The sequence below is a fragment of the Anomaloglossus baeobatrachus genome, chromosome 4 (assembly GCF_048569485.1).
Source record: "Anomaloglossus baeobatrachus isolate aAnoBae1 chromosome 4, aAnoBae1.hap1, whole genome shotgun sequence".
Lineage (NCBI taxonomy): Eukaryota > Metazoa > Chordata > Amphibia > Anura > Aromobatidae > Anomaloglossus > Anomaloglossus baeobatrachus.
The window spans coordinates 530,254,094-530,269,373 of NC_134356.1; the positions used below are offsets into that span (position 1 = coordinate 530,254,094).

General features: G+C 46.8%; 1 protein-coding gene and 3 non-coding genes across 4 annotated transcripts; 1 reads left to right on the forward strand and 3 right to left on the reverse strand.

Annotated features, from left to right (window-relative positions):
• The first annotated feature begins 1,259 nt into the window (after positions 1 to 1,259).
• On the forward strand, positions 1,260 to 2,628 carry LOC142301789 (uncharacterized). Its single transcript, XM_075342808.1, has one exon. It carries the CDS (start codon positions 1,294 to 1,296, stop codon positions 2,182 to 2,184), a length of 891 nt encoding a protein of 296 aa, XP_075198923.1. The 5' UTR covers positions 1,260 to 1,293; the 3' UTR covers positions 2,185 to 2,628.
• A 6,888-nt stretch (positions 2,629 to 9,516) lies between these two features.
• TRNAR-ACG (transfer RNA arginine (anticodon ACG)) lies at positions 9,517 to 9,589 on the reverse strand. The gene has a single exon. It is a non-coding gene; the product is annotated as a tRNA-Arg (tRNA).
• Positions 9,590 to 10,530: 941 nt separating this feature from the next.
• TRNAR-ACG (transfer RNA arginine (anticodon ACG)) lies at positions 10,531 to 10,603 on the reverse strand. The gene has a single exon. It is a non-coding gene; the product is annotated as a tRNA-Arg (tRNA).
• Positions 10,604 to 13,679: 3,076 nt separating this feature from the next.
• On the reverse strand, positions 13,680 to 13,752 carry TRNAR-ACG (transfer RNA arginine (anticodon ACG)). Its single transcript has one exon. It is a non-coding gene; the product is annotated as a tRNA-Arg (tRNA).
• Between the last annotated feature and the right edge of the window lie 1,528 nt (positions 13,753 to 15,280).

The window sequence follows — 15,280 nt, forward strand, 5'->3', positions numbered from 1 at the left end:
AGGCCCCGGCTTCAGTTGCGGCCTAGTTTCGTTTTCAGCTTCCCCTGCATGATTCATGCAGGGGAAAAGTGTGGCGCCGCCCACCGGCCGTTCAGCAGAGGGCAGGACACTCCTCTCTGAGGAGATGTTTCCCTCCCCTGTATCTCTCCTTGGCCCTCCGTTTTCCCGCTCCTGGGCTAATCCCCGCCCCCCCTCCTCACTCCAGCGCCATTTTATCAGCGTCTTCACACTGATCGGCGCTGGCTGCTGCAGCTCTGCATCCTGGAAGGCAGACGCTTCACTGGGGGTCCGAGCTGTGGAATCCGGAGGGCACACACACAGGGATTCGGTCTGGTAAGCCACAACCTCTGGTTGTGGGCTTTTATTATACACTCTCAGGGGTCATTCTACAGGAGTGTATTTTTATTATTACTGCAGAGCCACCTCAGCAGCATGTCTGTCACTAGGAGCAAGAAGACTGCTAAGCTATACGCTATATGCACTGCATGTCAGCTCATTCTGCCAGAACCGAGCACATACCCTCATTGTGAGGCCTGCTCTAACATGGTGGTGCCTCAGCCTGGAGCCTTCTCAGGGGTCCCTCAGGCTGCTCCGGCACCGGTGGCTGAACCCCCGGCTTGGGTAGCATCGTTTTCTAAGGCTATCTCACAGTCCTTTGCCGACTCCATGGGACAGCTGTCCCGGACTCTGCTGACCATGCATCAGCCCCCTTCTCAGGGTGCCTCTGCTGCCCCGAGCTCTGCAGAGCTCTCAGAGCAGGTGTTAGGACCCCGTCCTCCTAAACGGAGACGCAGGGACCCTTCTCCTTCCTCGTCCCACGGCTCTGATTCACAAGCTGAGGTGCAAGGCGAGGAGGATACCTTTACTGTGGGCTCAGACGCTACCTCTATGTACCCCATTGATTTATCTGAGGGTGATGCGGATGTTAGTGACTTGATTGCATCCATTAACTCCGTACTGAACCTCAATCCGCCAGTGTCAGAGGAACAAGCCTCTCTGGTAGAAATACACCAGTTTCCCTCTCCTAAGAGAGCTAGGAGTACGTTTTTTAACCACTCCAGTTTTCAGACCACTGTTACCAAGCCCAGGGCCTGTCCTGACAAACGCTTTCCAAAGCGTAGTTCTGATGACCGTTTTCCCTTTCCACCAGAGGTGGTTAAGGAGTGGGCTCAGTCCCCAAAGGTGGACCCTCCGGTGTCGAGAATCTCAGCCCGGACAGTCGTATCTGTGGCCGATGGCACCTCTCTTAAAGATCCCACTGGACAGGCGGGTGTCAGCTCCACGGCAGTCATCATGGTGCTCTCCAGCTCCCAGCACCTGCTGCTCGCCGTGGCCCTGGCACTATGTGCCTGCGTCCTACTTCCCCGGATGTTTGGGGCCACTGCGAGGGACCCTGGCAAGGAGCCCCCCGGGAAGAAGCCCCCTCCCTTACATGGCCGCCCCGCCGGCAAAGAGAGCCAAGAAAAGTATCACTCATCTAAAAAAATATTGGAAAATAGTAATCACTATCAACAGATAAGAGGCGAGATGGAAAAACAGCTGAAGTCGGAGAAGACTGAAACGGGTCACGGCATGGCAATTACACTTATGCCACTGTATGCCGTAGGAGTGGCACTGTTTGCTGTATACAAGTTTTCAAAGATGAAGTCAAAAGACTCAAGTAGATCCAACACCTCCAAAGATGAAGAGAAAAAAGCAAAGGAAACAGAAAATCAGCTTTTGGCGTTAGAAAGACATCTTTCCCAAACAGAGACAATGCTGAATTGCTTACTGACCCAGCTTGATCCGCTCTCCAGTTGTGTCAATTCTTTGGCTACTGGACAGAAAGATGAAATTATGAATCAGCTACAGTCCATCAGAACGTTAATGAAGACGAGTGGGATGGACAAATCTGCTTTCAGTAACTCAGAAAATCTGTCCTGTGAAGATCCATTTGAAAAACTGATTCATTCATTCAAGACTAGCGTACCCGAAACCTCGAAAGGAAATTTAGAAAGGGGAAAAGACAATTCAGAGCTTGATGAGGAGGATCTTGATTTTCCTGTAGATGACCCTTTTTCAGAAGATCCAGACCAGCAGACAGAAGGGTCTCATTGTGAAAAAGTAGACCATTCTCTGCGTGAGGAACAAGAAGCGACAGGACATACATCTAATGGGTTAAGAAAACGCAACATAAAAGACTAAGACTGGACTATGTAAAATGTCAAGTCTTACTCCTGTGTACAGTTTATTTCAGGGAAAAATGGTTCACTTACTTAAATTTTTACATCTTAAAGGGGTTTTCCAGGCTTGAGACAAGTGTGTGCAGTCACTCTCTGACAGCACACTGCTGAACCAGGAGAGCGTGTGGTGGGATGCTGTCGCATTTTTCCGGTATTCCTGGTGGGAACAAAGGATTTTTAAAGTTGCTTTGATGTGCCAACTAGACTCTCCCGGCTTCTTTTTTGAGAGAAGCCAATGGCGTCTAATCAGCACGTGACAGCTAATATGCAATACATATACAAGGTCACATGGCCACCCACTCACAGCAGGGAATCATGACCGTGTGCACGCACCGTACATCGTAACATCCAAGTTTGTAGTTACAAAGCGTGACTGCAGGCTTTTTTTTTTTTTTTTTATTTTTCCCTCAAGTCTGCAAAACTCCTTTAAATCATAATGTGCAGAAATGTTGATAAAATGAAGGCAATATGTATAAAGATGCGTTTTATAATATATTACTTTACATAACCACCAAAAAAAAAAAAAAAAAAAAAAAAAAAAAAAAAAAAAAAAGATCCCACTGACCGCCAGGTTGACCTTCTGGCCAAATCTGTATATGAGGCGGCAGGAGCCTCGTTCTCCCCGTCTTTTGCAGCAGTGTGGGCTCTTAAGGCAGTCTCTGCCTCTCTGGTGGAAATACATTCCCTCGCCAGGGACTCTATGCCCGAGATGGTTGCCTTGACCTCCCAGGCTTCGGCCTTTTCATCCTACACCATGTCTGCCATTCTGGAGGCCTCTCACCGCACGGCGGTGGCTTCCGCTAATTCTCTCGCGATCCGCAGGATCTTGTGGCTTAGAGTGGAAAGCAGACGCTTCTTCTAAGAAGTTCCTTGCTGGGCTCCCCTTTGCTGGGTCCCGGCTGTTCGGAGAACAACTGGATGAAATTATTAAGGAAGCTACTGGCGGGAAGAGTACTTCCCTGCCACAAATCAAAACCAGAAGACCTGTCCAGGGCAGGAACCAGTCGAGGTTTCGTTCCTTTCGTTCCTCTAACTGGTCATCCTCTAAGCCCTCAGCTTCGTCCACTACCTCAGCCAAGGATCGTAAACCCAACTGGCGCGCGAAACCACGTCCTCAGAAGAACGGAGGAGCCGCTGCCACTAAGGCAGCCTCCTCTTGACTATCTGGCGGCGCCAGCAACGTCCTTGGTCGGTGGCAGGCTCTCCCGCTTTGGCGACGTGTGGTTTCAACATGTCTCCGATCAGTGGGTGCGGGATATCATCTCCCACGGCTACAGCATAGAATTTTCTTCCAGCCCGCCAAACAGATTTTTTCTGTCCACTCCCCCCTGCTCCAAGGCCGCCGCCTTCTCTCAGGCCGTGGCATCCTTGCATGCCAACGGAGTAATTGTTCCGGTTTCCGCCCGGGAACGGTTCAGAGGTTTCTACTCAAACCTCTTCCTAGTCCCCAAAAAGGACGGTTCCTTCCGGCCCATCCTGGACCTCAAGCTTCTCAACAAGCATGTTCAGGTGCGGCGCTTTCGCATGGAATTTCTGAGATCGGTCATTGCCTCAATGACCCAAGGAGATTTTCTAGCATCCATCGACATCAGAGATGCCTATCTGCATGTGCCTATTGCGGTTTCACACCAGCGTTGGCTACGCTTTGCAATCGGAGAGGAACATTTCCAATTCGTGGCTCTCCCCTTCGGGTTAGCCACAGCCCCTCGGGTATTCACCAAGGTCATGGCAGCAGTGGTTGCGGTCCTGCATCTCCAGGGGTTGGCAGTAATCCCCTACCTGGACGACCTTCTAGTCAAGGCCTCATCCAGTGCAGACTGCCAGCGGAGTGTTTCGCTCACTCTCGCCACGCTTGTTCAATTCGGGTGGCTTGTCAATCTGCCCAAGTCCACTCTGACCCCGACCCAGGCACTTACGTACCTAGGGATGCAATTCGAGACTCTGCCGGCACTTGTGAAGCTGCCCTTAGTCAAACAGCAGTCCCTTCATCTGGCGGTGCGCTCTCTGTTGAGGCCCCGCCATCATTCCATCAGGCACCTCATGCAGGTGCTGGGTCAGATGGTGGCGTCAATGGAAGCGGTTCCCTTTGCCCAGATCCATCTGCGTCCTCTGCAGCTGGACATTCTCCGCTGTTGGGACAAGCGGATCTCTTCCTTGTACAGGCTAGTGGCTCTGTCGCCGCAGACCAGGAGCTCTCTTCAGTGGTGGCTTCAGCCCCTCTCTCTGTCACAGGGACGCTCCTTCCTGACTCCGTCCTGGGTGATTCTCACCACGGATGCCAGCCTTTCCGGCTGGGGGGCAGTATTTCTCCACCACCGAGCACAGGGCACTTGGACTCCATCCGAATCAGCCCTCTCGATCAATGTGCTGGAAATCAGGGCTGTTCTTCTAGCTCTCGTGGCCTTTCACCACCTGTTGGCGGGCAAGCACATCAGAGTCCAGTCAGACAACGCGACAGCGGTTGCCTACATCAATCACCAGGGCGGGACTCGCAGCCGCCTGGCAATGTTGGAAGTTCAGCGAATCCTTCAGTGGACGGAGGACTCCAAGTCCACCATATCCGCGGTCCACATCCCAGGCGTAGAAAACTGGGAGGCCGATTATCTCAGCCGTCAAACCGTGGACAGCGGCGAGTGGGCCCTTCATCCGGCAGTGTTCAGGTCAATTTGCCGCAAGTGGGGCACTCCGGAAGTGGATCTAATGGCATCCCGGCACAACAACAAGGTTCCGGTTTACGTGGCTCGCTCCCACGATCCTCAGGCCTTCGCAGCGGACGCGTTGGTTCAAGATTGGTCCCAGTTCCGTCTGGCCTACGTGTTTCCCCCTCTAGCTCTCTTGCCCAGGGTTCTGCGCAAGATCAGAATGGAGGGCCGTCGGGTCATAATCATTGCTCCGGACTGGCCCAGGCGAGCTTGGTACCCAGATCTGCTTCGTCTGTCTGTAGAAATGCCGTGGCATCTCCCGGACCGCCCAGACCTTCTCTCTCAAGGTCCGTTCTTCCGCCAGAATTCTGCGGCTCTCAGATTGACGGCGTGGCTCTTGAGTCCTGGATCCTGACGGCTTCAGGCATTCCTTCTGAGGTCATCTCCACTATGACTCAGGCTCGGAAGTCTTCCTCGGCCAAGATTTACCACAGGGCTTGAAAGATTTTCCTGTCCTGGTGTCGCTCTTCCGGCCATGCTCCTTGGCCGTTCTCCTTGCCGACCATCCTGTCCTTTCTACAGTCCGGTCTGCAGCTAGGACTGTCCCTCAATTCCCTCAAGGGACAGGTGTCGGCTCTGTCGGTATTATTCCAGCGGCGTATCGCCCGACTGGCTCAGGTGCGCACCTTCATGCAGGGCGCATCTCACATCATTCCTCCTTACCGGCGGCCCTTGGATCCTTGGGATCTTAATCTGGTCCTCACGGCTTTACAGAAACCCCCCTTTGAGCCTCTTAGGGAGGTTCCCTTGTTTAGACTTTCACAGAAAGTGGTTTTTCTGGTGGCCATAACTTCTCTCAGGAGAGTCTCTGATTTGGCTGCGCTCTCTTCGGAGTCACCTTATATGGTTTTTCACCAAGACAAGGTGGTTCTCCGTCCGACTCCGGACTTTCTCCCTAAGGTGGTATCTCCTTTCCACCTTAACCAGGACATTTCATTGCCTTCCCTTTGTCCGGCCCCTGTGCACCGCTTTGAGAAGGCGTTGCATACCTTGGATTTGGTGCGGGCGCTCCGAACCTATGTGTCACGCACCGCCGCTTTTAGGCGGTGCACCTCACTTTTTGTACTAACCACGGGTCAGCGCAAGGGTCTCTCGGCTTCTAAGCCGACCCTAGCTCGTTGGATTAGGTCGGCCATCTCCGATGCCTACCAGCATTCTCAGGTGCCCCCACCGCCAGGGATTAAGGCGCACTCGACCAGAGCTGTTGGTGCCTCCTGGGCTTTCAGGCACCAGGCTACGGCTCAGCAGGTTTGTCAGGCTGCCACTTGGTCTAGTCTGCACACCTTTTCGAAGCACTACCAAGTGCATGCTCATGCTTCGGCAGATGCGAGCTTGGGCAGACGCATCCTTCAGGCAGCTGTCGCCCACTTGTGAAGATAGGTTTTGCCTACTTCTCAGTTTTGGTTATTTCCCACCCATGGACTGCTTTGAGACGTCCCATGGTCTGGGTCTCCCATAAGGAACGATGAAGAAAAAGAGAATTTTGTTTACTTACCGTAAATTCTTTTTCTTATAGTTCCGACATGGGAGACCCAGCACCCTCCCTGTTGCCTGTTGGCAGTTCTTGTTACGTGTGTTTCACCGGCTGTTGTTGTAGACAGAGGTTCCGGTTTTTCCGAGTTTTACTCTATCTCTACTTATGGGTGGCTGTCCTCCTTCAGCTTTTGCACTGAACTGGTTAGATTGTCATCCAGGGGGTGTATATAGCCCGGAGGGAGGAGCTACACGTTTAAGTGTAGTACTTTGTGTGTCCTCCGGAGGCAGTAGCTATACACCCATGGTCTGGGTCTCCCATGTCGGAACTATAAGAAAAAGAATTTACGGTAAGTAAACAAAATTCTCTTTTTCCTCTTTAAGCAAATCAGCACCCTGCAATTTTGGGGTGCTAGTCGTCCCCATGTACTATGTAGTTACCATGTACCCGTATAGGAATTAGGTAATACAAAAAAAATGGACCAAAGCTATAAAACTACCATAACACATAGATTGAACACCGTAAATTAACCGTATCTTTTTCATTATACTGACAAAAAATGGAATAAAAAGTGATACATTTTTTTTTATCTTCTATACAACTTGTCCCATATGGAATATGACCCATCAGTTTTCATTTTTTTTACGTGCAACCCCTTTAACCAGCGTAGTTTGAGACCCCAGCTTAGACTGTCTACTTAATTGTTAGTTGGCTCACTTTTGTAGCAAGGTGAAGGGTCAAGCTTGTTGCTTTCCTATTTTCACTTATAAACCTGCTCTATAACACCGTGCCCCCAATATTCCACAAATAATGGTGTATTTTACCCCAAAACATAGTGCCAGACAGTCCTGAAAACTAGCGCCAGATACTGCTCCCAAAAAAATATTGTGACCCCAAAGAGTGATGGTGCTTCACACAGTAAGGGCTCATTCACATGACCGTTCCGTTTGTCCTGGTCAGTTCCTGTTTTTTGCGGACCCACGGACAGGACCATCTTTTTAATGTCTTTTGTGTAGGATCGGATGGCACACAGAAGAACTTCCGTATGCATCCGATCCTACAAAAAAACACATCGGATGCCATATGTCCGTTCCGTTATTATGGAACATGTCCAATTCTGTTCTGTAATAACGGACCGTGACTCAATATAAGTCAATGGGCCCGCAAAATCCCTGTAAGCCGCACGGAAGCACTTCCGTGTGACTTCCGTCGGGTGCCCGTGCAGTCTGTGTCCCGCTCCAGCCTCAGCCCCAGCCCCGCGGTTTCCGCACTGCAGTGTCAGCAGCTGCCCGCACTGTAGTGTGTCAGCAGCTGCCCGCACTGCAGTCTCAGCATCCGCGGGGATGACAAGCGTTGCCGTCAAGAGGTTAGTTAAGTTCATTACCTGCGGTGATGAAGTCCTGCCCTCCTGACGTCAGCGCTCGTCACTGCCTTCTATGCCCGCCGCTTGTCACATCACCTCTCGCTGTCGACCCGAGACTTAGGCTAGCGGTGACGTCACGGTCACGGGCCGCTCGCGATACTTGGGTTGGGAAGGCGGCGGTCATTGAACTCAGTGACAGCACTGCTGTCAGGAGTTCAGCGATCACCGCAGGTAATGTACCTAGCTAACCTCCTGACAACAGCACTCATCATCCCCTGCAGTGACCTGGGCTGACCTATTGATGTTAGCTCAGGTCACTGCACTAATCTCCCAGCCAATGGGGAACATTCTGTTCTTCATTGACTGAGACATTGACTATGGTATGGATCGTCGTGGGACCCCCTTATTGTATTTCACCAGACCTGGATTTGTTTTTCTTTCTAATAAATTGGTGAAAGAGGGAATGTGTTGGAGTGTTTTTTCAAATAAAAATGTTTGTCTATTTTTTTTTATTATTATTACTGATTGGGTTGGTGATGTCGGGTATCTGATAGACGCCTGACATCACTAACCCCAGGGCTTGATGCCAGGTGACATTACACATCTGGTATTAACCCCATATATTACCCCATTTGCCACAGCACCAGGGCAACGGGATGAGCTGGGGGAAAGCACCAGGATTGGCGCATCTAATAGATGCACCACTTCTGGGGCGGCTGTAGCTTGCTATTTTTAGGCTGGGGAGTGGACCTCCCTAGTCTGACAATACCAGACCACAGCTGTCCGCTTTACCTTGGCTGGTGATCCAATTTGGGGGGGAACCCGTGTTTTTTGTTTTAAATTATTTAATTTAAAATAACAGCATAGGGTGCGCTCTTTTTTTGGATTACCAGCCAAGGTGAAGCTGTGCCAGCTGTGGTCTGCAGGCTGCAGCCATCTGCTTTACCCTAGCTGGCTACAAAAGTTAGGGGGAACCCCATGTCATATTTTTTTTAATTTTATTTATTTTTTGTCTAAATACAAGGCTAAGCACCCTTTAGTGCCACATGAAAGTCACAAAAGGGTGCCAGCTTAGAATATGCAGGGAGGTGGGACATTATATATGTCTTTCTCATCTATTTATATATCTAATTATCTATCCCTCTATTCATACATTCATCCCTCTATCTCTATGTCTCTATATCTATATCCATCTCTATATCTACTCATCTATTTATCTTTCTTGCTGCTTCCAATTTTTGTGGTCCGCAAAAAAAGACGGAAGGCACCCCTGGATGATACACTGATGACACACGGACCGTATACGGAACGGAACGGATGCCACACGGATGCATCCGTGAAAAAAACAGACTTTTTTTGCGGCCCGCAAAAACGGAAAGGTCATGTGAATGTGAATGTAGCCTAATGGCTTTTTAGTGCCCTCTTAAAAAATAAAGCCTCTTTAAAAAGTAATAATGCTCCATAGAAAAACGCAATGTGAAAGGAGCCTAACTTTATTTATATCCTACTTCTCCAGAACTAGGTACATAAATTAGGGGACGTGATTGTTCTCCCATCCAAATCCTTGCCTGGCACAATGGATAGAATGTCACCAAGTTTATCCTTATTAACTGCATGTAATTTTCATGACCTCAAACATCCATGTGTACTACAATTTTGCATTTTAATTATATTTTTATTTTTATATGCTTATTTAATCAATTTAGCGTTCATATTATGATTCTACAAAATGGAATTTAAAAAAAAACAAACTTCCGAGCCAGCCAGGAGTCGAACCTAGAATCTTCTGATCCGTAGTCAGACGCGTTATCCATTGCGCCACTGGCCCTTCTGAGGGTCTCTTTCTTTGTACTCCTTTCCAACCTCAACTTTTCTATCTAATCAACTTTTAAATATTTATATCCTACAAAGGTCACATGGGTCTCAGTACAGATACAGAAGCGAGTATTGTGGAGATCGGGTATAAAGCTTGTAGGAGGAGTAGAGTAAAGGATTTGTACACAATTTCTACAGAACTATGTACATAAACCACATTAGGGGAAAACAAAAACGTCCAAATCCTTGTCTGCCACAAAGATTAGATTGAAAAATCCATAATCGGTCCGTATATGGAAAATATCATGTGTGGATCGCAGATTACTCTGAAGACAGCTTTATAAACTTACCATTCTCTCAAGCATCTTCATCACATTCCCACCTGGAATGGCTTCCAACTGTTGGGAAGAAGCTCCCAGAGGTGCTGAGCACTTGTGGCTGCTTTGCCTTTGTTCTGCGGTCCATTCCATACCAAATCATCTTAATTGGGTTTAGGTTGCGTGATTATAGAGGCCATGTCCTCTGATGCAGCCCTCCATCCCTTTCCTTCTTGGTCACATAGCCTGGAGCTGTTTTGGGTCATTGTCCTTTTGTAACACAAATGAAGGTCCCACTAAGTGCAAACCAGATGGGATGGCATATCCTTGTAGAAAACTGAGGAAGTCACGCTGGCTAAGGGTGACATGAATTTGTAATGTTCACATTATTTGACAGAACTATGTATATGAATACATTTCATGAAAAAAATAATTTTAAACATTCATCTCCTAGTCGGCCACAATGTCTAAAATACGACAAAGCTCCCAATTGTTCAGCACATGTACTCAAAACCTAGATGCATTGAATATCAGTGTCTAAACGAGCGTGTACCACAGCGAGGGCTTTATTTACATTTTGGGTTTTTTTTCTGATTTTGGAACTTATTTTTTTAAATTCCTTAGAAACAAAAAATTTCGAGCCAGCCAGGAGTCGAACCTAGAATCTTCTGATCCGTAGTCAGACGCGTTATCCATTGCGCCACTGGCCCTACTGTGAGACCCTCCGTGAAATTTATTGATTCAGCATGACCAAAGCACCCCTTCTACAATTTTCCTAGTATAAACTTTTGGAAAAAAAAAAAGAAAAACAAACAAAAAACAGAATAACATTAGTGCTGGTTTTTCAGCATTTTTTGGTGATAAAACTAACTTTATTGATATGTACTGTAGACCAAGCACACATGTAATCCACACAAAGAAAGAAAAAAGCAGTAAATCTCTGCGTTTTACAGTATATTTAAGGCCAAAAGTGCAGATTTTGGCTGCAAATAGAAAAGCAACGTGTGAACATATGCTTAGGCCATATTCGCGCTTAACGTAAACAATTTTTTCTGCTACTTTCTATCAGCATTTTTTTTTCTGCAGGAATACACCATAAAATATACAATAACAATCTTCTCTGATTATTGCATTTTTTTATCCTTTTTTTATGCATTTTCCCCTTTATTTAATGCATTTTTACTCTCTCATAACTATTTCAGTTTTGATAACAGGTTCATTCTTCAACAAAGTGGGGTTAGCATGGGCGCACGCTTCTCACCATCTTTAGTAGATATTGTTATATGGCTAGGTGGGAGGAGCTTTTTTGTACAGCAACACTAATATCTTTTCCGCAGTTATTGTTTGGCTAGGGAGATTTATCGACGACCTGCCCCTAGTCTGGAGGGGTCCTCTGGATAAAATAAATTGCTTCATGAAGTATATCAATGCAAATCATTTTACTTTAAAATGTACATGTGTAACAGATTCAAATAAAATCAACTTTTTGGATATAACCTTGGAAGACTATAGTGGAACGTAGTGTTAATATCCCCATACCTTAAACCAGGGGTGGGCAATTGATTTTCCCATGGGGCCACATGAGAAATTGGGATGATTTTAGAGGGCCGGACTAATATAATTAACTCCGTTTTACCCAATACTGTATATAACCCCCACCTCAAGTAACAGCATATTAATGGCTGAATCATGCCATCCAGCCCACATCAAGAAAAATATACCAGTGGGGGAATTTTAGAATCAAAAGAAATAGTTCCAATTCAGATATATACAAAACAGAGGCTATTAAAACGTGATAAATTGAGGAACAGGGGTTATTCGGAATGGATGCTAAAAAGAGCAAACTATAGTTGACAAAATTGAGCGTAAAAAAATTAGTCTCAAATAACAAGAAATACTGCAAACAGGCTTAAAGATTACTTTCTCAACACAATACAGTCCCCAGTTTAATGACATTGTCTATATGATAAAAAAATACCTATGCTGAATGCAGATCCAACTCTGAAAGATATTTTGATTAAAAACAATCTTCAATATGTAGCTAGATGAGCCCCAACTATAAAAGCTTATCTCCCAATTTGTTTAATAGTAATTATTCTCTTACCGTGTATTTCCAAAAATAAGACACTGTCTTGTACTTTTTTTTTTGCACCCAAAAAAGTGCTAGACCTTATTTTTGGAGTAGGTCTTATTCTTAGAGAAACATGGTTGGGGGCAAGTTTACCCCCCTCCCCCCAACAAAGCAGAAATCCCCCCCTCCCCCAGGAGACTCATACTTACCAGACCCCAGACGTCTGCGTGGCTCCGAGATCCTCCTGTGACCTCCGGTGGGCACTCCCAGGAGGTATGCTGCACGCCGTCCTCCCCTGCTTCTCGCTGACACCCACACACATCAGATCACACACACAATCACCGATCAGATCGGACACATACACTAGTCACTCACCACATCCGATGGTATAGAATGCCTCTGGCCACAGAGAAAGATGGGTTGCAGTTCAGTGGCACGCTTGGAGGACTCGGTGGGTGGAACGCACCCCAGGTCCTGTAAGCAATCCATCCACAGGTCCTTGCGCTCCACAGCACTGTGTTTCAGGATTCTGCCGGCCAGAAGAAATCGGTATCGCTGGATGTGGTGAGTGTTTGGTACGATCTGATGGGTGACTGCATGTGTGATCTGATGTGTGCGGGTGCGCGATCACTGCAGGGCCTCCTGCTCGGCGTCTGGTGAGAGTGATTGCGGAGTGTCTGCTGTCTATAATGAAGTGTCCTGCAGTATTCTTTAACTTTTTTAGCTGCACGGACGCTTCATTATTGAACCGGGACTAGGGCTTATTTTTGGGGTAGGGCTTATATTTAAGCCTTGCTCCGAAAATGCTGAAAAAAATAAGCTAACATCAAGCCCTGGTATTAGTAATGGGTGGTGTCTAACAGAGGAGCACTGCATGACGCATAAGCCTCCTCACACAGGCACAATAAACATGTCACTCTCCACTTGTAGAAGCAATATAGTAACTTTATTTATACTACTTCTACAAACCTATGTACATATATGAGGGAAAAAGTCTCAAGCATCTTCATTAGATTCCCACCTGGAACGTCTTCCAACAGTTGTTACATAGTTAAATAGTTACATAGGTCTTTTTTTCAACCTAAGTAACTAAGTCCATCTAGTTCAACCTTCCTCCACCAATTCTACATTTTGTGAAGAAGTTCCCAGAGGTGCTGAGCACTTGTGGCTGCTTTGCCTTTGTTCTGCAGTCCATTCCATCCCAAATCATCTTAATTGGGTTGAGGTTGGGTGATTGTGGAGGCCATGTCCTCTGATGCAGCCCTCCATCCCTCTCCTTCTTGGTCACATAGCTTACATAGCCTGGAGCTGTGTTTTGGGTCATTGTCCTCTTGTAACACAAATGAAGGTCCCACTAAGTGCAAACCAGATGGGATGATATGTCCTTATATAAAACTGTGGAAGACACGCTGGGTAATGGTGACCTGAATCTGTAATATTCATATTATTTGACAGAACAATGTACATGAATATATTTGGTGAAAAAATAGTTTAAACATTCATCTCCTTATCGGCCACAATGGCTAAAATACGACAAAGCTTTCAGTTGTTCAGCACATGTACTCAAAACCTAGATGCATTGAAACTCACTGTCTAGAACAAGTGTATACCTGAGCGAGACCTTTATATACATTTTTGGTTTGTTTTTTTTCTTATTATTATCTACTGATTTTGGAATTTTTGTTTCGAGCCAAAACAAAAATTTTGAAAAATTTCGAGCCAGCCAGGAGTCGAACCTGGAATCTTCTGATCCGTAGTCAGACGCGTTATCCATTGCGCCACTGGCCCTACTGTGAGACCCTTCTAGAAATGTATTGATTCCGCATAGTCAGAGAACAGCACCACTTATATGATTTTTCCATTATAATCCGAGAAAGTCCAAAAATGAGGGAAACCTCCCCCAAATAACATTAGTGCTGGTTTTGCAGTAATTTTTGGTGCTAAAACTATCTTTATTGATATGTAATGTAGACAAAGCACACATGTAATCCACACAAAGAAAGAAGGAAAGAAGCAGTAAATCTCTGCATTTATAAGCAGCATTATGGCTATGTGCGCACGCTGCATTTTTCCGCGTTTTTCGGGTGTGTTTTTGCTCTAAAAACTGCATGAATCTCCTTCCCCAGCAAAGCCTATGAGATTTTATTTTGGCTGTCCGCACAGTGTTTTGGGTTTTTTTTTTTGCTGCGTTTTTGTGGTGACCACAAAAATGCAACATGTCAATTCTTTTTGCGTTTTTCCCTGCGTTTTTCAATTGAATGGAGAAAAATGCAGCAAAAAAAGCATCAAAAGGCACAAAAACGCATGCGTTTTTTATGCATTTTTGCCGCGGATGTTTTTTTGTGCGTTTTTTGTGGCCAAAAATGCTGCATCTTTGAGGTCACAAAAAACGCAGTGTGCGCACATAGCATATTCCTGCCAAGAGTCCAGATTTTGACTGCAAAAAAAAGCAACGTGTGAACATAGGCTTAAGCTGTTTTCTCACTTAACATAAACAATTTTTTCTGCTGCTTTTTATCAACTTTTTTTTTCTGCAGGAATACACAATAACAGTCTGCTCTGATTATTGCATTTTTGCTGTTTTTTTAATGCGTTTTTATACAGTTCCCCTTTTATTTGAGGCACTTTTTAATGTACTTTTTTTTAGAAGAGAAAGGTTTTGATTCTGCGCTTAAAATGTAAATACATTTGTTCCTTGTGTTTTTTTTCTGCCAAAGGAAATAAATGCACCAAGAAAATTTAAAAAAAGGCAGAGTTCAATGATATCTTTAGAAGCGCAGGGGCGTAACTACCGCGGTCGCAGAGGTCGCGACTGCGACCGGGCCTGGCAGCTTAGGGGTCCGCTCTGCAGATCAGCAGGCAGCTCCTTTCTGTGAGAGGAGCTGCACGGATCTGGCGCAGACCACGGGGCCGCTATATGACCCAGTGCCGCCGCCGCTGACACCGGGCCCCCCTCCCCCATCATCACGCACATCAACACTGAAGAAGCGTGGAGCGGCCCGTGCAACTCCACGCTCCTTCATTCTCCCTCTGTACCTGCGCGGTGACGTCACTCCTGTGCGTCCGTTGTGCTCAGACTCAGAACAGAGTGCAGGGCGGGAGGATGCCGACCGCAGCTGCAGGGAAACGGAGGAGAGATGAGAGAGCAGCGGGGGAACCAGGAGACGTGAGGACAGCAGCGGGGGAACGAGGAGAGAAGTAAAAACTTGTTTTTTTTAAACATCAGTGCATACCCAGGGGCCGGGGGGGGGGAGCATGGGGGGCTGCCAGCAGTATACACTGAGCATGGGGGGCTGCCAGCAGTATACACTGAGCA